The sequence below is a fragment of the Dipteris shenzhenensis genome, chromosome 14, assembly GCF_047967505.1.
Source record: "Dipteris shenzhenensis isolate YYH24624 ecotype China chromosome 14, Dip_SZ_1.0, whole genome shotgun sequence".
NCBI lineage: Eukaryota > Viridiplantae > Streptophyta > Polypodiopsida > Gleicheniales > Dipteridaceae > Dipteris > Dipteris shenzhenensis.
The window spans coordinates 46233860-46258078 of record NC_141609.1 but is presented as its reverse complement, the minus strand read 5'-3'; the positions used below and the strand labels follow the sequence as shown (position 1 = coordinate 46258078).

The window sequence follows — 24219 nt, the reverse complement described above, 5'->3', positions numbered from 1 at the left end:
AACTCTGGCGCTGCTGATCATCTTGGCAAGGATTTTGTAGGCAGTGGTGAGGAGAGTGATCGGGCACCACTGACGGATCTCCTGATATATCCGCTGCTGAAAATCCTCTGAAGGGCTGCTAGGAGGGGCTGATGGATCTGATCCCAGAAGGAGGTGAAGAAAGCGCGAGAGAGCCCATCCTCGCCAGGGCATTTCTGCCCATCGATGGCCATCAAGGCCTCCAGCATCTCGTCAGTAGTGAACGGTGCCATCAACGTCGCCTGCATGGTGGGCTGAACAAGGGCTGGAATGTGCCTCCACACCTCCTCGCGGGAACGTCGAGTACGAGGGGCAAGCTGCTCCTGCTGGAAAAGAGTCCTGTAGAAGTCGGTAGCCAACCCCAAGACCTCATCCGGATCAGTAACGATGTGCCCCTCCGCTGTCCTAAGACTCCGAAGCTGATCACCTCTGCTGCTCTCTGGCCATGCGTCCTGAAGAACTCCCTGCTCATCCGGTCGCCCTTCGAGCCCAGTATGAGAGGGAGGCGTGATACGAAAACTCTGAGCGGCGCTGGAGAGTCTCCTCAAGATGGGCTTCGGCTCGAAGGGCTTGGATCCGAAGCTCCTCCGAACCCGGGGCTGCCTGCTGGAGTCGCTGAATGGAGGCGAGGTCCTTACGAAGAGCTCTCTCTCTGCCCCACCACTCCTGGCGAACCTGAAGGGCTGCGAGCTGGCAAATCTGGCTGGACTCCTGCAAAGCCTGCGCCACCGAATCTACCAGATCCACGCACTCGCCCCAATCTCTGTCCCAAAGGCTACCGATACTGCTGCGCACCTCCTCCCTCGAGAAGATGGAATTGGGAATCCGGCACGAACGGGGAGGAAGGGACTGAGTTGCCAAGTCTAATGATAAGAGCACAGGCGCGTGGTCGGAGAGTGTCGTCCCTGGCACTATACCCGCCTGATCACCTCTGCTGATGGCCCAGTCACTGACATAAAATCTATCCAGTCTCTCCAGGAGTCTGCCTCCTTCCCTGCGGAAGCCCCACGAGAAGTCCAAGCTCCCGTGCCAACGGCGGAAGGACGGGTCTCTCCAGCTGTCCCTAGCTCCTGTCGCGAAGATAAAGGAGTCCCAAGCGGACTGCTCTGCCTGAGCCATACTTGTAAACTCTGGTCCTTTGCCCTGCTGGTCCTCCAAAGTCTCCAGATTGTTGAAGTCACCTCCAACAATCCAGGAATCCATGTCTGGGAGAATCCCTGTGAGTGTCCTCCAGAAAGTGGCTCTGCATCGGAGGTCTGTGGGAGCATAGATGTTGAGGATTCCTATTTTGGAACCCTCCAACTCTAGGCCAACCCAAAGTGCACGGCCTGGAATCAACGTACCATGACCAAAAACTCCCTGGGCAAACAACTCGCACACGGAAGTACAGACACCGCCACTCCTTTCCTGTGCACCAATCGAGGGCTCCCAATAAGTGTGAGAGCGTCCAGGGAGGATCTTCCCGCAGCTACGGGAATGAGCTACTGAAAGCTTATGCTCCTGGAGCAGAAGTATATCCAAGCGACCAATCACTGCTGGCTGAAGTTCCTGTCTCAAGATGAGCTTCCTAGGACCACGGGTGCCAGAAGAATGAAACCCGTTCACGTTCCAGGAGACAAGGTGTAAGCTCATGATGAGGACTGGTTGGCTGCGAACAACTGTCTGCTCGCGGCTGATGTCGATGAAGAAGCTGACATTTCGGAATGGAGGCGCTGACGCTTTTGAGAGGGTTTGGAGGGGGAGGCAGGGTCGTCCTGCCCGTTCTTCAAAACTTTTAGCAAAGGCGTGAGGCCTTTAGTGCCATGGACAAACGCTTTCTCGAGCCAACTCGAGATCTCTGAGGTAGTCATCCCGTAGAAGGCTCGGAGTTTCTGAGGAGTCCAGGCTTTGACATCCTGGGGAAGGGGCCACGACAAAGGGGGCCTGAGGATCACAATCAATCTGAAGTGCTTGGCGGCGCAGCGCCATTGCAGGCGCACGTCACCCTCGGACCACTGAGTCTTGAGAAGCTGTCCACCCGACGGGCCTATCCAGGAGCAAACCTGAGCGTGCGTCTGCTCTCTGAGAGCCTCCCAGACCGAGTCATCTGTCCAGGTCTCGGTGCCATCGCTGAGAAATGTGAAAGCAAAGCTAGGGCCATCCCTCGGGACCAAGGCTGCGATCTTCCCATCCGCCTCTTTACGGAGCAGGAAGATACTGATGTCGAGACAAGCAGGGAAGGTCCCAAGGTCGGCCACATCCAAGTAGTCCCAGGGACCAGATCTGTAGAAGTTGCGAGGAAGCTCTCTCTCCTGAAGCTGAGGCCCGCCAGAGTCTGCAAGTGAGGGGTCGGGCTAGCAGATAGGGAAGACTGCTCCAGGGGTGGTGTAGACTCGAGGTGTCCTGCCTGGGATGGGGAAGGGGGAGGAGGCTGAGGGGTAGGCAACTCAGACTCCACGGAAGCGACTAGCGGGGGGGGCGGACATCAAAATCCGCTGCGCTGAATCCACGGTACCAAGGGACTATCGTGATGATCTTTCCATCCACAGATGTGGGGGAACCAGCATTCAGGTTGCTCGCAGCTTTCGCAGTGGAGAGTTTAAGCCAGAAGATGCCCCTTCCCATAAGGGCCACCTCCTCGATGTGGCTGTCCTCTAGCATGAGAGTGAACTGGAGCCAGTCCCTGATGGCTGATCTGGAGGGAGAGTGTCCAATGACTCTGCCATAGACGGAAGTAAGGGCAAAGTCATTGGCAACCTCTTGTACCCGAGACGACTATTGCTCTGTCAAGATAATGCGGTAGGCATCTGGAGAGGGAGGGTCCGGCTGGGCCTCCGGTTCCGGGCAGGGAGCCGCCATACCGCCAAGACAAACTGCGAGACCTCCGATGAAGAAGAGGCTGCCACCAAAAAGGGGGGAGATGGACGAGGGGGTGGGGCCTGGGTGTGACGGAGAAGGGTGAGGCGAGACGAATTGAGGCGGGTGGGGGAAACGGAGGCGAAGGCGGGGGCGGAGGCGGAAGGCGGAAGGAGTGGAGGGCGGATGGCGGAGGCGAGAGCGGAGGCGGAGGTCGAAGGCGAGGGGGAGGGACGGCGGTGGAAGCGAGGGCGAGGGGCGGAGGGGGAGGGGGCGAGGGCGAGGGGCGGGGGCGGAGGTCGGAGGGGGGTGAAGGGCGAGGGCGGAGGGCGGGGGGGGTGAAAGGCGAGGGGGGTGAAAGGCGAGGGGGAAGGGCGGAGGGGCGAGGGGCGAGGGGCGGGCGGGCGGGCGGAGAGCGAGGCGAGGGGCGGGGGCGTAGCGAGGGGCGAGGTGAGGCGGAGGGGTGAGGCAAGGGGCAGGCGGAGGGGCGCGGCGAGGGGCGGGGGGGGGTAAAGGTGAGGGGCGAGGCAAGAGGTGAGGCGAGGGTCGAGGGGCGGAGGGGCGAGGGGGTGAGGTCGTGGAGGCGGGCTGAGGCGGGGGGTGTGCGGCGAGGGCAAGGGGGGTAAGGCGAGAGCGAGGGGGGCGAGAGCGAGGGAGAGAGGCGAAGGGGGGTAGGGAGGTAGAGGCTGCGGGAGGGAGGGAGGGGGGCTCGCAGGAGCTGGTTGGTGTCAAGATGTAGCCTTTAGAGATATGGGGTTACCCAGTTGGAACTTCGAATTCAGGACTATGCAGAGAAGCTTGATTTCGAAATGACAAGGCTTGCTCACGCAGATATAGCCCTAGGTAAGGCTTGGCATTTTAAGAAGAATCTAGCCATAGATTGAAAAAGAACATTTATTAGTTATGAATGATGTGTTGTATGTTTTACGAGGTAAAAAGGATTTACCTCAGGAACCGTTAGTTTCGGTTATGGAAGTTCAAAAAACTCAAGAAGAGTTTTTGTTTCTTTGTACAGAATTGGTAGAGCCGATTGATGGTCCATTGGCTAGCATTGATGTTGATCGGATAGTAGAGGAGTTCTCTGACTGATTGCCAAGTTGGCTGATTAGATAGTAGAGGAGTTCTCTGTGTGTTTTAGGGACGAGTTGCCTTAAAGGCTACCTCCAGAGTAGAATGTTCAACATAACATTGAAGTTAAGAGTAGAATGTTCAATATAACATTGAAGTTATCCCGGGGCAGAACTTGTAAATAGGCGTCCCTATAGATTAAGTTTTACCGAAGAAGGGGAGGTGCGAAGACAATTGGAAGAATACCTCAAGCTGGGGCATATTCAGCCCAGTATCTCACCTTTTGCTTCGCTAGTGATATTGAAGAAAAAGAAAGACAATACTTTCCGCCCATGTATAGATTACAGAGCACTAAATAATATCACTGTTAAGCACAGGTATCCGATGGCTCGGACCAATGACTTGCTGGATGCATTACATGGCCATAACTTTTAGCAAGATAGATCTTAAGTGTGGCTACCATCAGATCCGTGTTAGAGCCAAGGATTGCATAAGACCGCTTTTAGAAGCAGGTTTGGACACTATGGAGTTTTTGGTAATGCTGTTTGGACTTACCAATGCTCTAGCTACATTCGTCATGCTTATGAATGATTTACTATGCTCGTATATCGGGGAGTTTGTAGTACATTTTATTGACGACATTCTTGTTTTTAGCAAAAGTATTGTTGAACATCGTGAACATTTAAGAATAGTGTTAAGTACTTTTAGGAAAGCCAATCTGTATGTAAACAAAAACAAAATTGTGATGTGCATGGAAAGACTTGAATATTTAGGATTCATTATTACTCTTGAGGGGGTAGAAATGGATCCAAAGAAAGTGGCCGCGATACTGACTTGGCCTATCCCTCAAAGTTTGACCGCTTTGCGATCATTCTTGGGATTTGTCCAATTTATCGAAGACGTATCAAAGGATATTTTGAGATAGTATCGCCATTGACTGATCTGACCTCAGATAACGTACCTTTTATATGGGGATAGAATCAACAATAAAGTTTTAACGCCATAAAACAAGCTGTAGTCTCAGGACCGGTGTTAAAAATAGTTGATCCCTAGAAACCGTTTTTCGTAGAAACCGATGCGAGTGGCATTGCGGTAGGAGTAGTTCTCCACCAAGAGGGAAGGCCAGTAGCCTTTGAAAGCAAGAATTAGAGTTGTATGCTGTTGTCTATGCTTTGAAAACATGGAGACATTGTTTGTATGGATCAGAGTTCTATGTTGATGTTGATCATGATATTCTGAAACATATCTGTAAGCAACCTGACTTGAGAGGCCGCCAAGCTAGGTGGGCATAACTCATGCAAGAGTTTAACATGACTATTCAGTACCGAAGAGGGACGGATAATAAAATTGCTGAATCGTTGTCACGCATTATGCGTAATATGAGTTATTAGAGAGTGCTCTAATGGCCAAGATTAGAGAAACTCAAAAGGTGGATGAGTTCGTCCAAAACCTTTGGCCTAAGGCTTATGTACTTAAACCCGGGGAAAAGGGTGACCTGGCATCTAGAAAGGCCAAACTTATGCAAGATATACCATACGGAATGGTATGTTGAAAAGAACATATGCGGATGAAAACAGATTTGTTAGGGAATTTAAGGAAGGAGAAAAGGTTTTTCTCAGAATTCCTTCACACTCCAAGTCTTTGATTGTAGGAGTGCAATGAAGGAGGCCGGGGCTGAATTGGTGAAGCGCCAAAGATGGCAAGAAAGGGGTGTAGGCCATTCTATGGGCTATCCATAGGTGCCACTTATTCCTTTGTATGTGCCTTGTAGGTCTAGTTATAGTCAATTAGGACTATTGGTACAGTTAGTTCATGTACCATCTAGGTCAGTTAGGACACTTAATCGAGTTAGGGTAGTTAGTCCTAGGGTTTTGTTATGTTGGCTCTCCCTGGAGCCTCCGCACTTGTACTTGCAGCATTTTCTTTACAACAGCTCGTTTTTTGGCTTCTTGCACTCATTTCTGAGCCTCCATCGCTTCCTACACCCAACAATGGTATCAGAGCAGGTTAGGGTTCCACCCTCCAGCCATTGGCAACCTCCCCGAGCACTAGTCCTCGCATTTGGAGCTGTTTGGCAGCCTACTGTTGGCCCATTTCTCTGTGCATTTCCACACGTGTGCACATTCGAGGCTTCTCCAAGCAGTTTGGTCGCGGGAAGCTTGTGTTTTGGAGCATCTGCTGGATCTTTCGCTGCATTTTCCACCTCCTACAGCCGTTCTCGACCAGTTTTTGCTGTAGCCGCCTCACACGAGGGAGTGTACGGAATCTGTGTAGTCTGTATGGCCTGTACGGACTGCAAGTGGCCTCATTTATTGATTGTACGGCACTGTACGGGTCATTTACTGCAGCTAAATTTGCACGTGCAGGTCCGTACACGGTACTAACTACTGTACGGGGTGTTTATTGACTGTACGAAGCTGTACGGAGGTATTTGCAGTCTGTAGGAACTGTGTCAGGGTCTTTCATTGCAGGTACGGCTGTCGTACAGACTGTCAGTGCATTTACTGCTACATTAATTGCAGTCCTGCATCTGTACATAGCTGTCAGAGCTGTACAGATTGCATTTACTACACCCAGCTTCAGGTCTGTGGTCCGTACACCCTGTATAGACCTATATGAAATCTGCAGCAGAGTTTTTGAGCAGTTTCAGTTCACCTCGGGGCTCGTGCCAGCTGTACGGACAGTTTTTTGATAATTTTTTGCTCATTTATTATTCTGCTGTTGCAGTACGGACAGCCGTACACTGCTGAACAGTTTGCCTCGTGAAGCATGCCTTCATTTTCAGCCTTTGGGATTGCTATACATTTACAGTTGAAATTCTTAAGGCTTGTGCAGTCACTTGTATTCCCTTTGTCAGTTGTGGTGTTTGCTCTCCGTTTGCATCAATGGCTAGCCACAAGGATGATCTTTTTGGTATGCTTGGGGCTGATGACAAGCTTGATGGCACCAATTATCCCATGTGGTTGTACATGTTGAAGTTGTGGCCATATTCCCCACTGTCGTGCTTCTGAATGTGTTGTGACACAGCTTCAGGACTAAAACTGTCTTGCATATCTGTTTCATGCTGCACAAGCTGCTCCTTGTTACTGTGGGTAAGTTTACTTTGGCATCCCTTGCTATCATCTGTGTGGTCTTCTATATTTTCATCCTTAATGGAGACCATACAATCCTGGATACTCACCTCCTCAAAAACTTTGTCTTCAAAGTTTGCATGCCTAGAAGGATTGAGTGTAAGTGCATAGGCTGCATAGCTCCTCTAGGCATCATAGCTCCAGGAGACTCTTTGGGTGGATTGATATCCTTACCATCCCCATCGTTTTGGTGCATAGAAGGAAGCGTGGGCTGCTTTCCCATCGATTGCATTGCAATGTGTACAACCTCTCCGACCTCCTCACAAATTTGCTCGCCGATTTGTCGGCCCTCTGCTGTGCTCTGAAGCATCACCGATGAAGCATCCATGAAGTTAGCCCTTGTGCCATCAAGTGTGTGCATTGCAAAGCTAGGAGGGTATACCCTTGGGTGCTCCCAAAATGACAGCTTTTGATTCTTGCTGTTCATAGCCATTTAAGCTGCTATTTTCATCAGAACAATTGTCCCCACAACATCCTTTAGTATTTGCAGCTGCAGTCACTTGACAACGACCATAGTTTTGTCCTGCATCCGAAGGCATCATCCATGGCTCTACAGCCACTGTGCCAAATACATGCACATGTGCTCACTTTCTGCCTGTCTCAAAGCTCAAAATGAAATGGAGAGGCTAGGAAGAAAGTGGCAAAACACGCTGGAATGTCCATGGAGAAGGCTCGAGAAAGTAATTGATGAAGAGGCTTCAAAATGGAGCCTGAATGGGTTGTGGATTCCCTATGTCACCTAGGACTGTTAGGACAGCACTAACCTAATACCTCTATGACAGTTAGTACATTGACTTAACCCAACCTAACCTACTAATTGAACCCTAGTTAGGTTAACCTAATTAACCAACTAACCAAACCTAGCTAACCATACCTAACTAACCTAACCCAAGTAACTAACTCGACCAACTAACCGACTTAACCCTAGTTAGTACACTAACTTAGTCTAACCCAATCTAACTTACTAACCGAATCCTAGTTAGGTTAACCTAACTGACCAACTAACCAAACCTAGCTAATGAGACCCAACTAACCTAACCCAAGTAACTCACCCGACCAACTAACCGACTTAACCAAAACTGACTTTCTTGCCCTTCTTTTTTTTTTGGGAGGGGGGTGGGGTTCCCTATGTCACCTAGGTCTGTTAGGATAGCACTAACCTAATACCTCTATGACAGTTAGTACACTGACTTAGTCTAACCCAACCTAACCTACTAACTAAACCCTAGTTAGGTTAACCTAATTGACCAACTAACCAAACCTAACAAATCAGACCTAACTAACCTAACCCAAGTAACTAACTCGACCAACTAATTGACTTAACCCTGGTATGGTCTAACCTAAGACCTAGGCTGCGACGGAACGTGATGGCGTGACGGACTTGACGGCGGCGTGGGCGTGGCAGGCGATGACGATGGACTGGTAGGGCGGCTTAACGGTGATAGGCGACGGATTGGTATGGGTGTCCTGTGAACGACTGAGTCGGCGGATTGTGGCAATAGCGTGGCATTGACAGGAGATGGAGGCATGGCAGATGTAGGCGTGGCGGGGTGATCACGCAGCAGACGAGGTTGGTGATCATGCAGCAGGGATAAATGTACAAAACAATGCTCCTCTCTTCGAAGAGCTAGATCTGGCGCTCCTCTCTTCGACGAACATGGACGATCTAGTAGAGAACGATAAAATCATGCGCACATTAGGACCTGACTTATCCGTGTAGTGGGCAAAGGATACCCCTATGCAAAGCGTACAACTGATGGCGTGGTGCAGAAATGGGCGTCAAGCTACCCCTATGTAGAGCATGCGGTTGTTGGCGTGGGTAGAGATGGGCGTCAACGTCATGACCAAACAGAGATTTGGGGTTCAGAGATTCATGACCAGGACCTGACGCTGATTTGGTGAAGCTTGATTCAGGTGGAGCTGATGCTGACTAGTAGCAACCGTCTTCTTCCCAACAACGTGGTTGTGGAAGCGCCAATCTTATAGGCGTTTGTCTTATGGGTGGACAGCTCTTTGCTTGTGAGCGTCGGTGTCAGTTCGGTGAAGCTACGCCAACGATAGAGATTCACCTCTAGCCGAGATTCGGGATCGGTGTACTACTTGCTTGTTGCAAGGGAAGAGAAGCAGGTGCCAAGAGCAATGCTCTGATACCAATGCAATGAAGGAGGCTGGGGCTGAATTGGTGAAGCGCCAGAGATGGCAGGAAAGGGGAAAGAGGAGAGGGGAGAGGAAGAGAGAAAGAAAGAGTGAGGGGAAGAGAGATAGGGAAAGAGAGTGTAGGCAGCACGTAGGAGGAAAGAGGTGGGAGTAGATAGGATTAGATGTGTAATGAAGGGGAAAAAGGGCCAAGTTAGAGGTCCTTTAGGTGGAAAATGTGGAGGGACTATATAAGTTCCCATCCACCCCCTACTATGTACTTTTTTATGTGACTTCTAATTCCTAGCTCCTCCCTCCTACGTGCTACCTACACTCTCTCTCCTAGTCTCTCTCTATCTCTCCCTCTTTCCTTCTCCCTTCTCTCTCAATCTCTCTCTTCCTCTCCCTCTTCCCTACACCCTCTAGCACTGTCCTCTTCTATGGCTCTTTAAGCAAGAGGGGACCAGAGATGCTGGTATGCACGCACAGGGAGATGGTTTGAGTGATTGGGGCTCCACATGGATAGACTCCCTCCCTTCCAGTATAGCATGGACGCTCCATTTTCTCCCCTCCTATCACACGAGGTCAACCAAGTTATCCGTGAGGATCTCTTACAACTACACACATTCCGGACCTAATTGAGACCAAGTGAACCCCCCAGTGAAGCTTAGCTTCGAAAGAGATCACTGCTTACATATCACAGAGGAGGGTTTTGTTGACCCACCAGGATACACACAAATCTACTTACCCCACTCATTGAGGATCTCTGTCTGGCAGTTCCAGGTCTCTTCTCATAGATTTCGTATTGAGACCAATAGAGCAAAGCGCCTATCCAGGGAGAGGCGCATATGCACATTATGTGGCATGTAGGAGGTTGAGACAGAGGAGCACTTCATTTTCATGTGTCCTGTTTACTATGAGACCCGAGGGCATTTTACTGCCTCTTTAGAGATAGCTATGGGGTTTTGGCCCGATTCCTCTGCTGCCTAGACCAGAGGTGTTTGGCAAGCTTCATTCATGAGGTACTTAGACACCGCGAGAGGATACTTCGAGCACGGAAGCAGGAGCATACTTCTTCCTTGGTTGATCCCTATCAGAGCTCTATCATGGAGTTTTTTCAGCCAGATCACATGGACCCCCACGAGATGAGGCCTCGACATGACTGAGACCCAGAGCCAGTGACCCGACAGCTCAGACAGAGGGTTAACACGCAGACTGCAGGGGTTACTGTAGCCCTTGTTTAGAGTTGGAGCCGACTGGCAGGGGTTACTGTAGCCCTTGTTAGGCACAGAGCTATGACCAGGAGACGTGCTAGGGCTGCACCCGTGAGTGGCCGACAGCACTCTATCGCAGATTTCATGCCTCCATTGCCTCATCCACCCCACCCTGATGTCCTATGATGATGATGATGATGAGATTGATATGTAGTCGACCTCCGACATGGCTATGTTATACTTAGTACTATACTTAGTACTTAGTACTACCATTCTGTATTTTCTGTATTTTGCATTGGTGTGGATGCTCGTTTACCACAGCTCGTTTATACCACAGCTCGTTTATCCCCTCCCTGTTTAGAGTTGGAGCCGACTGGCAGGGGTTACTGTAGCCCTTGTTAGGCACAGAGCTATGACCAGGAGACGTGCTAGGGCCGCACCCGTGAGTGGCCGACAGCACTCTATCGCAGATTTCATGCCTCCATTGCCTCATCCACCCCACCCTGATGTCCTATGATGATGATGATGATGAGATTGATATATAGTCGACCACCGACATGACTATGTTATACTTAGTACTTAGTACTACCATTCTGTATTTTCTGTATTTTGCATTGGTGTGGATGCTCATTTACCACAACTCGTTTATACCACGATTTTCACAGTCTCATAGACCCATCTGTCTTCCGAAGACTTTAATAAACTTTCTCTCTCCATCTGGCAAAAGCAAGTAGGTATACGAGGGCAAGGAGGGGTAGCATGCATATACAAAGACCATTTACATGATAGGATCTCCATAGTCAAAGATGACATCCACAAACGCTTCACATGGATCATGGTAAAAGCAAGCCATCCGCCATTGTATATTGCAGGATGCTACATCCCTCATAGAGAATCCCCCTTCTACCAGAGACATGAGGTTGATCCATCCCAACCATTTGGAGACCTATGCTTAGATATTGCCATGTTCAGCAAACAAGGAAATGTTATGCTTATATGCACGCATAGGAGACTCACAATTTCAATATCCCACACAGCAAGAATATATAAAGGACCAGGAGATAGACATTGACCCCGGTTGGTGTAGATGCTCGGAGGATAAAGTGGTGAACGCTCATGGCACAGCATTGGAGCACTTGATGAATGGGATGCACATGTTGGTGGTAAATGGGACAGCCCTTTTCCCAAAATCCAATTCCCCTACTTGTTTCCCTGCCAGCCGGGGGGCTAGTGTAATTGACTATGCATTGATTCATGTGGAAGCTTGTAATCTTGTCCACAATTTCTCACTTGGCCCGAAGTCTCCTGACTCAGATCACAAACCACTCTATGTAGAGCTTAATATATTGTTGGCCACAGCAATTTTTGAGCAGCATACAGCGGCTGAGTGTGGATATAGAATAAATGAGGCGAAAAAGATGGAGTATGCTGAAAGTTTAGAGGCATGCCTGCTGGGGAAACAGAATTTTGGGTGGGCAGAACTGAAGAATGCTATCCTCACCACAGCCAAGTCAGTTTTGGGGTACAAAAAGAACAGTAAAGAGCGTAAGAAAGGGCTACCCTGTAATGACTGGTTTGATGCTGAGTGCAAGGCAGCTAGGAATGCACTGAAGGGGATTCCAATGGGAGATGAGAGAAGAGCAGCTGAGAAACAGTTACATGCTCTCATACGCAAAAAGAGGCGTTTGTATATTGAGAAAAAGGAATGGATAGATGCAATTGACTTTGTCAAGCAACCTAGAAGAGCATGGAGAGGAGTTAAACAAAAGCCAAATGACATCATGGGAGATTTTACAGAAAAAGAGATGTTTGAGTATGCTCAACAGCTCTACACCCATCCTAAGGCTCGGCCCATGGTGAGCATGTCTCTCTTTGGCAACACTCAAGGCTTTTTCTCATTGGAGGATGTACAAGATGGCCTAAAGAAAATGGCAAATGGGAAGGCGGCAGACACTCTACATCTCACGGCAAAACTTATTAAGTGGACCAACAAGCACACGCAAAGGCACATACTAATGGCATTAAACCAAGCATTGGTATATGGCTTCCCGATAGAATGGCAAGAGAACTGGATCAAACCAATTTACAAGGGGGGTGACCGCGATCAGTTATCAAACTATAGAACCATTATGGTATGTTCCACTCTAGCCAAGCTATATAGTACAATAGTAGAGGCAAAGTTGAGTATTTGGGCAGAAAAGGAAAAGAAGAGGGCAGTGGGACAAGCGGGTTTCAGGCCCAAACACTCTACGGTGGATCACCTAGTCACCCTCCGAGTTTTGATGAAGGAAAGCCGCCTCAAGGGGAAGCCACTCTTTTGTTGTTTTATTGACTTTAAAAAGGCATTTGATACAGTGCCCAGAGACGTGCTATGGGAGAGAATGCAATGCGTAGAAGTGCCCGAGGAGATAAGGTTTGCTGTCTTTAGACTTTATGAGAAAGTAAAATGCCAGCTGAAATGTAAGGATGGGACGTCACAAGAATTCTACAGTAATATGGGGGTCAAACAAGGATGCCCGCTCTCACCCACCTTGTTTGGTTTGTGCATTGATAGACTTGAGGAATTGGTGCACAAAGAAGCATGTAAAAGAGGATTGTCTAGTCTTAACCTAGGAGGTTTTGGGATTTGGTTGCTTCTTTATGCAGATGATGTGGTTGTTTTCATTGATAATGAGAGCAAGATGCAACAAATGATGGATATACTCGGCATATTCTGTTCGGAAAGTGGGCTGCCTGTTAATGTCACAAAACTAAACTCATGACAGTCAAAACTATACAGCCAAGCAACCCCCCCTCAATCTCATACATGGGTCAACCAGTTAATACAGTGCACTCATTCAAATACCTAGGCATTGAAATTCCAGCCAATAATAAATGGAGCAGCTGTGTGCAACGGAGACTTGATGCAGGATGGGGAAAGTATTACCAATTTGAAAATGACTGCAGTAATAGGAATACAAGAAGATGGCATGTACGAAACATGATTTTTGGGGCATATGTGATACAGACAGTGCTCTATGGAGTAGAGGTGTGGGGTGGGAGTATATCATCCTCGAAATGGAATGATTTGGAAAAAATGCAGAAATTTTTTATAAGGAGACACCTTGGCATCAAGGCTACTACACTCTACTCTCTGCTACTTCTAGAGACAGGATGCTTACCCATAGAGTTACATGCTTTAAAGAAGGTACTCAGATGCATTACAAAGGTCAAAGGCATGGATGTTGAAAGGCTGCCAAAGAGGGCATGGGAGAAAGTCAAAAGCCCCAAAAGACAAACAAGAGCAAGATTTTGGCATCTGGATGGGCACTAGATCTGAGAAATTGGTTCAGGAAGTGGGAGGTAGAGGAGTACTTGAACTACTCACCAGAGGAGGTAGATGAAGATGCTTTTCATCGTGACCTGCTGAATGCACTACACAGGAAATGGCAAATAGCTAAAAATAGAGATAAGTTCGAGTACTACTGCACATTTATCAACCCCCAATATTAGCCCACTTATGCAGCAGAGGAGTCAGCCACGCAGAAGTACATTTGCACACCTATGGCAATGCATAAGCGGAGGGCTTTGGCTTCACTTCGCACCCGATCACACCAGCTGCAAATTGAAATAGGAGGATGGAAAGACATGCCAAGAGAGAGCAGAATATGCCAATTATGTGACCAGGGTATGCCAGAAACAGAAGAACACATGGTAATGATATGCCCTTACTATGCACACATTAGGAAAAAGTTCAGCTCTCTTCTTGAGGGACATAACAAACTGGCTGATTTGCTACATAAGGCGTCACCCTCAGCTTTAGGAACATTTGTATCTAAGCTTTTCAAGCACAGAAATTCACCTAGACATAAAGGTAGTTTCTCTTATTGCCCTCCCCTTTGAGGGAGGACTCTTTATGTATGTAAGTTTTTGTATTGTTTCAGGTCCCATAGGCCGATTTTTGGTCTTTAGAGGACGATAATATATATTCATCTTCTTCTTCTTCTTCTCTCTCTCTCTCTCTCCTACCTCATTCTCTCACTCCTGCCCCTCCTCTTCCCCCTTTTCCCCTATCTCTCTCTCTCCCTTCTGCTCCTCTATCCCCTTTCTGCAAATCTGTGCCTATCCCTTTTCCACATTGGTATCAGAGCTCCGACCTTGGCACGTGTGTCTTCCTCACATTTCCTTGCTCCGACTCAACTGCAATGAGGGCAACGCACAAGTTGACGCTGACAACCAGCCCCAAGCTTCCGGTTGCTTTCCAATTTCGCCAATCTAGAGAAGCGTTCCACTGGTAGATAAAAAAACCACCTCTAGTAGCTGTTAGACGCAGGATGGAGAGAGCACACACAAACTGATAGCTTCAACGAATTGGTTGCTGTAATGTATTTAGTTGCAGCTAAAATGTTTGATGCAACGAAATACTAAGGAGGCAACTCGGACGAACCAAAGGATCGAACCAATCGAGAACTACTTCAGCACTAAAGATGTGTCTATGAGGGACTGCTTGGCTCAGCTTCAGTAAAGGAGCTTTCAGTGCACACTCTATAGTACCGGGCAATCTATTGCTCGGTTTAAATATATGCAGTCTCACTTGGCAGGCTAGATATCTCACCGTTTGACCTCTAGATATCCATTTGAGCCAAGAACTTCCCTCATATACTTCCTCTAACATTGTGAGGAAGCCAACTACTTTGTTCTAATTGATTTTGGCCCCTGAAGCCAAGCAGTAAATCTCTAGCAGGCGTCACACCCTTTCCAAAGTAGCTGCAAAGCCCTGCATAATGCAGACAATTTAATAAGCCATTGTTCCTTCCATTGAGGGCAGATCATTGCCTTTCTCTCTGAACTATGCTAAGTGCTTTGATTGGATTCATTTTTATCATAAGGTCGTTTACGAAAGAGGTGTAGATTTCCTGGATGACACTTTTATATGGACACATGGAAGTACATGTTTACCCATGCAATATGGTCGTGCACATAGTAAACAATCACATACACGGTTGCATGCCAATAGCAGCACACATAGATGTCGGATTGGTTTTATTTCTTTTGTTGATTATTTGACTTCAAAGCTTTTATCTGATTTGATCTAGGAGCTGTGCTTGTATGCGTACTTGATTCTGCAGTGTTTTTCTTGTTTTTTCAGTCAGATTTCTTGTTAAGGAAATACTCAGTGATTGTACTGGACGAAGCACACGAGAGAAGTCTCAATACAGACATTTTGATTGGGATGTTGTCCCGAATTTTGCCACTCCGCCAGGTACGTATTATTGAGTCCATAGGTAACCAATTGTGTTAAATGTTATGGTTATATTTAATGGTAAGGATATCATTCCATGTTTACATAATTACGTAAATACTCTCTCGTTCATGGCAGCATGATGCGCTTAATGACTCTCAAGTGCTTCTTATTACTATATGTGTAAATTTAAAAAGATTGTTCTACCAATTGTGGAGTGCTTGTCAATTAGGCATGATAGCTCTTGCAGTCTCTTGTGGTTCTTCTCTTGGGTTTTGAGAAGGTGTACAACTGAGTAGATTGGCATTCTTGGAGGGCGCTATGAGTAGAGTTGGTTTTTTAGCATGGTGAACTTGGGGCATCTGAGCACTTGGCTACTAATTAGGAGGTATAAAGGTAAGGACTTCTCGCTTTCCTGTTCCATTTGAGAGGGTGGTAAACACACACTTGGGCATTTTCCCTGTAGTTAGAAGGTTTTTTTTCCCTAGGGTTTCCTTTATAACGATTCCTCATCGTGATCATCCTTTTAAACATAACTCTTGCATTGTCAATACATCTCCACGTTTTGGTATTCTCTTATCATTCCCGACATTTGATATCATAGCCCTACTCCTCTATTAGATCAAGTTAGTTTTGCCTCAAAAGAAGGTTCTCTAGCAAAGCATCCTTCTTTCAAGAAAAAACCCTGGACAAGTGAAGATGGTCTGATGTGCAAAGAAGTAAGGGTGGGAGTGGATTTTGGTTGTGATGCAACCAGCCGTTCAGGTTCGAGAGAAAATTACATAAGTGAGGAGCTCTATTCATCTCCTCAAAGTCGCTCTACATCACTTCGTCCATCCTTGCAACTTGTGCACTACTTGCTCCGTACAATTGTTGCCTTAGTATTGTGCATGACCTGCTTTTTGTTGGTCGCCCGAGAGTCACTCTACGTTGCTTTGTTTGTCCTCACGATCCGCATGCCGCCTTCTCTGTGCAAGTGCTACCTCAGTACTTTGCGTGGCCTGCTTTCTGTTGCTCCGTTCATCCTCACGACTTGCCACCACCTTAGTATTGTGTGACCTGCTTCAACGCCACACTTCCGTACATCTAGTGTGTAGCTTATTCGTATGGCTATATGACCTACATGCATCGTTGTATGAATCCCCTGTACACTTTTTGTTTGTAGAACAAAGGTTCAGCAAGGAGGAGATGCTTTTGGGATTTTGACTCGAGAGTTAAGTTACCAACTACTCTTTGTGGAGCTTTTTAGTCAAGAATGTACTTGTGGCAAAAAGATTATGGAGTTCCAATTGATCGAGTTCAAAATCCACTTTAATGAGGTGCTGGACGAGGTGGTGGGCAGCAAGCCCAGATTGTCTAGGCACAACAACCAGTAGTAGTTATACCCACCCAGCAGATATGGGATGCTAGAGATGCTCAAGTTATGTCTATGATTGCTATGTTGGTGAGGAGGTTTATTATTCCTCATGTCCGGTCAGCTAAAACATCAAGCAAGCATGGGACTCTTTAAAGACCTATAGCAAGGCCCGCTAATAGGCCTGCTAATTTAACCCTAATTCATTAAGTAGGCTAGCATAAGAGATAGCATAGGAAGTAATGGACAGAGCAGCAAGAATCACGAGAATCCAAGGTCACAACATGGAATCCATGAAGGCGTCCTTAGACTTGTGATGGGCTTCACAAGCAGCAGTCTAGGAGGAAGATTCCTAGTTCAGCATAGAGCAAGTTGGGCTCAGCTGCAGTGGCTGTTGATAAAATTATGAGTACAAGGTACAGCAGAAGCAGGCCTGCATACAACAATTACCACTTTGTTTATCAGATGGATGTCCTAAGATGCCACATGGCAGCAACAGACCATCTTGCTAAGATTACTACTATTTACAGAGCCAATTAACCCACGTTCAGCTGCTATCCAATCCTAGGTACACCATGCACATGACACTGGCCATACTAAGATGACAGCCACGTTCTTCAAACACATTTCAACCTGCATCATCAGGAGTTATAATGAACCCTAGATTTTCTAACTTGAGCATTTACAGTACAGTCTTCTTTTATTTACAAAGAAACTAGGTTGTCTTAAAGTGCTAAACACTTTTCTTAAGTGTTACCTATGTTTAGCAAAATAGATTTCGTTATTGAGTGTACTATAAACTTCCCTACATGTGGGTGTAGTGTAACAGTAGAGTTTACTAGACTAGCAGACAGCTAGATAATAGGCTTTGTTAGCCAATAAAGAGTCCTACTAATGGTAGTTACTTTAGTACTGTTCTTATACATTTAGTGGTGTTTTCTGAATTGATTATGGGCTTGCCACGTGGCAACCCTATTGTAATATTGTAATATCCCATAAAGGGGCTTCAGCTGTACTACACATTCATTCAACATTAATGCAATGACATTTCACTCTTTGATTGTTGGTAGTTTCTAGGCATCATCCCATAGGCTGCACATGCAGCACCAAGCTTCTAGCTTGCCAACCACATGGGAGCTGCTAAATCTCATGCCCTTTTCATGTAAGAGAGACCTAATCTTTTCCCTCTACTACCTTTTCTGCTATTTTCTGCCAAATAGTACCTTAGTTACCCCTAAACTAGTCACTATTAGTAGTTGCTAGTAGAACCTATGTTTCAGTTGGTTTTCAAAGCTCTTTTCATGAGGTCCTGTGGTCAAATCTTTATCATTTTTCTCTGAAAAAACCTATCGCAGAGAGATGTCCCTATATCTAGATTGACATGTGTCAACCGCTGAGATAGCCAATTTTCCGAACTGCTCCGATGTGAATGATTCTTACATCATTGTGTTCAGGCTGATCTCCCGATCATAATCCCTCAACAAATTTAGTGGAATTCCGTGATTCGAGTGAGAATTGCTCATGAAACAGTAGCGCTGCCAGTTTTCTTAATTTGGTGCGATCTAGACATCCACAGCTCCAAATTTCGTTTTGATAGTTTCCAGGGAGTTGCCTCAGATTCTGGACCACTTGTACCAGGTTTGTGACTGATCAGAGCTCATAAAATCTATTTCTAGATGGCGCAAATTAGGGATTCTCTACCTCCAGAGCAAGGAAATTGTGGCTTTTCAGTTCTATTTGCCACTCTGCTCTATTCTATTCTGTTCATACCTAAATCGAAGCAATTGATGGTGATTGAGCCCTCGAAAATCAGAATTAGAGCAAACTGTACACTGTGCATCTGCCACGTGGACAGTGAATCTGCTGTCCTGGTAGTTGGCATATTTTGCTCAGATATTGTCTTCCAAACAGAGATTCAACCAGTGTTTCTTCTCTAAACAGTGGTGAATTCACAGTTCAAATAGTGTTCATTTCCAACTGATTTGGATTAAGGTACCTTCAAGGGGGCCCGGAAATTGAGAAAATTTGCTACTAATTCTGATGCCTACAAGGAAATCTGACACTAGTTCCAAGGGATATCAGACCTGAAATGGAGTATGAGGAAGCTCAACTAATGGGTTAGACAGAGGCTTTGGTAGCTATAGATGATAATTAGGCCAGTGTGTTGGATTAGGGCTGGTTAGCTCCCCACCTGTGAGCCCCCAAATGAGGAGTGCATTGGGGGGGTGGACCATAGGACAATAGAATGAGACATGGGGACATGGGGCTTCCACATGGGCTGTGGCAGGAGAGAAAGAGTGGAAGTACCCGGCAGAGGAAAGCCACCATGGAGGACTGCAAAGGCATGGCAGTGCCACAAGGTTGTCTGCAGATGGAAGGGGGCTGTTTGTGCAGGGTTTCCAGCAATGGAAAGAGGCAATGAGGAGGCGGATGACTCAGCACTGACGTCAGCAAGAATGGAGGGCTGTATGGATGCATCGACAGGGGATCCAGGGCCTAAAGGAAGGCTGGCCAGGGTGTGGAATGATGGATGAAGGCAGGCGCAGCAGTTCGTGGATATTTTGTGTCCATAAGGGCCCAGTTTGGGGCAGAGATATGGGCTGGATCAGCCTGGGCCACTTTCTGGTTGCCTTGTGGTTAGGTGGGCCAGCAAGAACCTCCAAAAGGGGAGCCCAGCAAGCATTTATAGACATTCCCCTCCAGTCGGCCCTAAGGGGCTGGCTGGTCGGTTTTGTTCAAGGGGGCTCAGCCCTATAAAAGGGGGCATTTGGGCTCCACAAGGTATCACTTGGAGCATCCCTCAGAGAGTATATAGGAGCAGCAGGAGACCCTCACTTGGGCCTACATTCATGAGGTGGAGGGACAAAGGTGCTGCAGACTAAGCTTGACGTGCTGCCCATCTAGGCTGACTACCTAGGCAGCAAGGTGGAAGGGATCATTGGACAGAGAGTCTACGGAAGCTCAGAGGAGCACGTGGGCTCAGAGATGTAGAGGTGCCAGGCAGATAGTAGGAGGGCTTTTGGTAAGAACGGAGGACCATGATTTGGTGGGACTCGGCATCTCTTTTGTATTATGTCTGGTTTTGGATGGATGAAAATATATCATCGTTCCTTCCATATTTATCTTGGATGCACTATCTATTTATTGGCTTGAACACACATCTATGGTTGTGAAGTACACACAAGTTAAGAAGTTTGATTCCATAGTGAAACACTTCCATGTGTAATTCCTGGGCTCATCTATCAGTCTTCCGCTTTTGCGGGATACCCTCTGGTGAGGTTTCAATTTCTAACATAGTGATCATGAGTATAAGGAGACAACTCTTTCTTCAAGATCTCAAAACCAATCACCTTCTAAGTCCCCTCACCCCAGGACGAAGCTTGATTTTGAGGGTTTCATGGTAATTATGTTGGAACAACAAGAACAAATGTTTTAGAAACACAGTGAATTGATGCAGCAACAATAGCAGAAGCTATTTGGCCAAGTTGGGAAACTCAATTCAGTGCTGAAGTAGAGGGGTTGAAGGTGTGGAAAGAGACTACAAGACTAAGCTTGGTAATGCCTTTACTCAGCGAAGAACTATTAGGAGTGATGTGAACTTGGTAAGGAGTAGGGTTGAGCCAAAAGGTAAGGAGATTGCCAGGAAAGGACAACCCAAGAGGCCTATGGATTTAGGTAAGACTGCAATGAAACCAAGCAGGGGGGAGCTCATGGCTGATACCTTCATGGAACACAACTCATTCCGGTGGTTCAAAACATAGTCCAGCTCATGGAACAGAGCCTGATGTTGTGCCTAGCTCTTCCAAAGTATGTCAAGCCTCCCTCAGGAGAGGTGAGATCCTATCTCAATGTAATGAAGGGGGGAAAAGGCTATTTTAGAGACCCTTTAGAGGCCTTTCAGGTGGGAAATGTGGAGGGACTATATAAATCTCCATTCACCACTCATTGTACACTTTTGATGTGACATCTAATCTTATCTATTCCCTCCTTCCTCCTACGTGCTGCCTACACAGTCCTAACTGCCTTAGGAGTCCTAGGTGACTTAGGAACCCTTCCCTTAAAAAAGAGGGCCTTTTCATAGCCTCTTTTGAAGGCCTTCCACAGCCCGATTTGGGCTCATTCGGGCTCCGTTTCAAAGCCTCTTTGACGACCTTCCTTCTAGGCTTCTCCATCGGCATTTTTAGTGGTTCTTGAGTGCTCATTACAGCAGGTTTTTGCTGTCTATTTCTTTGAGTCAGCTTCATTTCTTTGCCTACATTTGTACCGCTTGTCGGGGCAGCCGTGTCTGTCAGATTGGGAAATTCTTTGCAGTGAAAGCCATACATTCGAGCTCCCTCTTTTTCAACAATGGCACCCAAGCGTGCTGCTCGTGAGATTGTGATGAGGCTACTCAGCATGAACAATTGCCTTCCACAGTGGGTGCACCTGCTGGTGACACAGAGATCCCTACTACTTAGCCTCTCTCTCCTGCATCTCGAGAAGCGCATGCACAATTTTTGGATGCCCTTGCCTCTATGCTGCAGGGTGCTTTCTTCCATATTGGACAGCAGTTCAGCTAGGAGCTTACCACGGCCATGGATACCGCTCTTGCCCAGATGGGACAACGGATTGGTCAGCAAATCACATTTGCCATTGCTATGGAGGATAAGGGTAAGCAGCCTGCACCCCCGCGTGGGGATTAGTCAGATAACCATGATGAGTTTTCGGGCCCACGCAGAGGGTTTATGGTTGATGCACATTGTGCTATGGGCACTTGTTTTCTGAGTTTATGGCTGATGCATGCCGTGCCTATGAGCACCTATTTTCTGGACCTTTGCATGTACCCCAACATGGGGATTATACTGATCGGGGTGATGCCTTTTTGGTGCCGCAGAGCACTTTCTTGAAAGATGCCAGGTCACCTTTCGGCTCACATCTATGAAGGCTGATCCGTTTGTACTGGGCCGACCTACGGGTATGCATCCGTTCAGTACTGCACCAATGAGTATGCTTGGACTTGGTTTTGGGTTGCAGTGCAGCTGGGAGCGAGGTTAGTTCTCTTCTCAAGCTTTTATGATGCCATATTTTTTGAGGGATGCCTTTGGGAGGCAGACTAAGCAAGGGGTGCATGCTTCTATGGCTGTGATAGTGAACACTTTTAGCCAAACACAGCCCGTGCATCAAGTGGGTGGTGTTCCTGTGCAGCAGAATGCTGGAAATGGGCAGCAAAGTGAGATGCTTTCAGATGCCTTAAGCTCTTATCGGGCTTTGCCTGAGGATGTGCGTGATGAGATTCCTTTTTCTCAGAATGTGAGTCTAAAGCGTGAGGATGCCCGATATTCTGGTGGACACAACAAGAACTATGTAGCCAAGGACATGAAGGATAAGCTCTGAGTTCATAAGTGCCGGTACGCATATGCACGCATATGCAGGATTATGCTCACACGTGGTGGTGGTATATGATGGATTCACCTCAAAGGCCAACCACATGGAGGTGTTTTAAAGAATTGCTGGTCACTACCTTCGTATCCCCACTCATCTTGGATCAGTACTTGGCAGTGTTCTATGCATTGTCATAGAGCGGTACGGTCCAAGAGTACTTGCAGCGCTTTGGAGGCTTTCCTTGTTTGTACAGGACGTATCTGAAAAAGGGAAGCTGTTGCGTTTCATCCATGGATCCTTAACTAGCTGTAGATGTGAAGGCACATAACCCTCAGACTATTGAGAGGGCAGCCCATCTTGCAGAAGTTTTTGAGCCAAAGCATGCCAGCAAGTATAAGAATGTAATGGGCAACATGCATGGTATGGTGTATGAGGCTGAGAAGAAACCTAAGTTGGGTGATTGAAATGATAAGAAATCTGCAGGAGCATCCTTTCCACGTTTCCTACTCTTTCAGGGATTAAGATGCCCTATGCCAAGCCATACAGGCCATCAGTTGCCAAGCTGGGAGCCAAGCCTACTGCTGGGAATGAAAATCAGAAAATCAGAAATATATAATGGATAATAGGAAGAAAGTAAACTTGTGCTTAAAGTGTAGGGAGAAATGGAACCCTGAGCATCGGGATGTGTGTAAGATGTGGAATACTGGTTCAACCAAGCTTAGCATGATCATCGAATTCTCTGATAATGATGATTTGGTTGATGCCACGGATTCCTTGGATTCCTCTCATGATGAGAGGGTGAGAATACATGATGCGGATGAGGTTCCTGACATTGGAGCCACGGAGGGGACTGATTTTTGGGTGGTGCTACTGATCATGATATTCATGGTATGCAATCAATTGACATTCAACCCACCCATGGCATGCGAGGTCGTAGGCCTACATCTTTCCTTGTGGAGCATCAATTTGCTATGCCTTTTCATGCACATGAAAATGGTAGTGGTAATGCTCCTGTGGATGTAGAGGAAATTCATTGGAACACTCTATGCCATCTCTCTGGGTGCCAAAGTGCTGAAACTATCAGATTCAAAGGGATGATTAATGGCAGGAATGTTCAGGTGTTGGTGGACAGTGGTAGCACTCATAGTTTTATGGGCTGAGAGTAGAGGTGGCAAATGGACAGCATATGATAGCAGATATGGTTGCTAGGATGCAAGGATCAAGTTCTCTGATGATTATGAATTTGCAGGTGATCTCTTGGCATTGGACATGGGCCCAATAGATGCTGTCCTGGGCTGTAATTGGTTGAAATCATTGGGCAATTATGCATGGATTTAAATGCTTTGTCACTCAGCTTTGCCCACAGGGGTAGATCTATAACACTGCATGGTATTGCAACCCTGAAATTGCAGGTCATTTCAGCAAGGAAGCTGGCCAGAGAGTTCGAGAGGGAGAGTGCGATCTATGAGCTGAATGTGTCAGTGTCTCAGGAGGGTAGCATTCCCCGTGTTGAGGATTGTGATATGTATTGACCCCGAGGAGAGATGTTGATCATGCCATAGTCTTAGAACTTGGCAGTAAGCCAATTAATAAGGCCCCCTACCATCTTTCTAAGGTAGAATGGGAAGAAGTGGCAACACAGGTGCGAGAATTGCTTGAGAGGAATTATTTCTCATAGTACTTCTTTTGCATCCCCAGTACTCTTGGTAAAAAAGAAAGACGGTTCATACCGCATGTGCATTGATTACAGAGAATTGAATAAGGCCACTATCAAGAATATGTTTCGATCCCCAAGATAGATGATCTATTGGATGAACTCAAGAATGCTCAATTTTTCACTAAGATCGAGATTTGAGGTCCGGCTACCATCAAATCAGAATG

The 24219-nt window shown here is 47.1% G+C and overlaps 1 protein-coding gene across 2 annotated transcripts in view; it reads left to right on the top strand.

Moving 5' to 3' along the window:
• The window catches only part of FAS4 (RNA helicase family protein), a 61509-nt gene that overhangs the window by 21142 nt on the left and 16148 nt on the right, over window positions 1-24219 (top strand). For both annotated transcript variants that reach the window (XM_087384744.1, XM_087384743.1), the window contains one exon: window positions 15531-15644. In XM_087384744.1, coding sequence (XP_087240870.1) covers window positions 15531-15644 — 114 coding nt within the window. The remainder of the gene's footprint in view (window positions 1-15530; window positions 15645-24219) is intronic.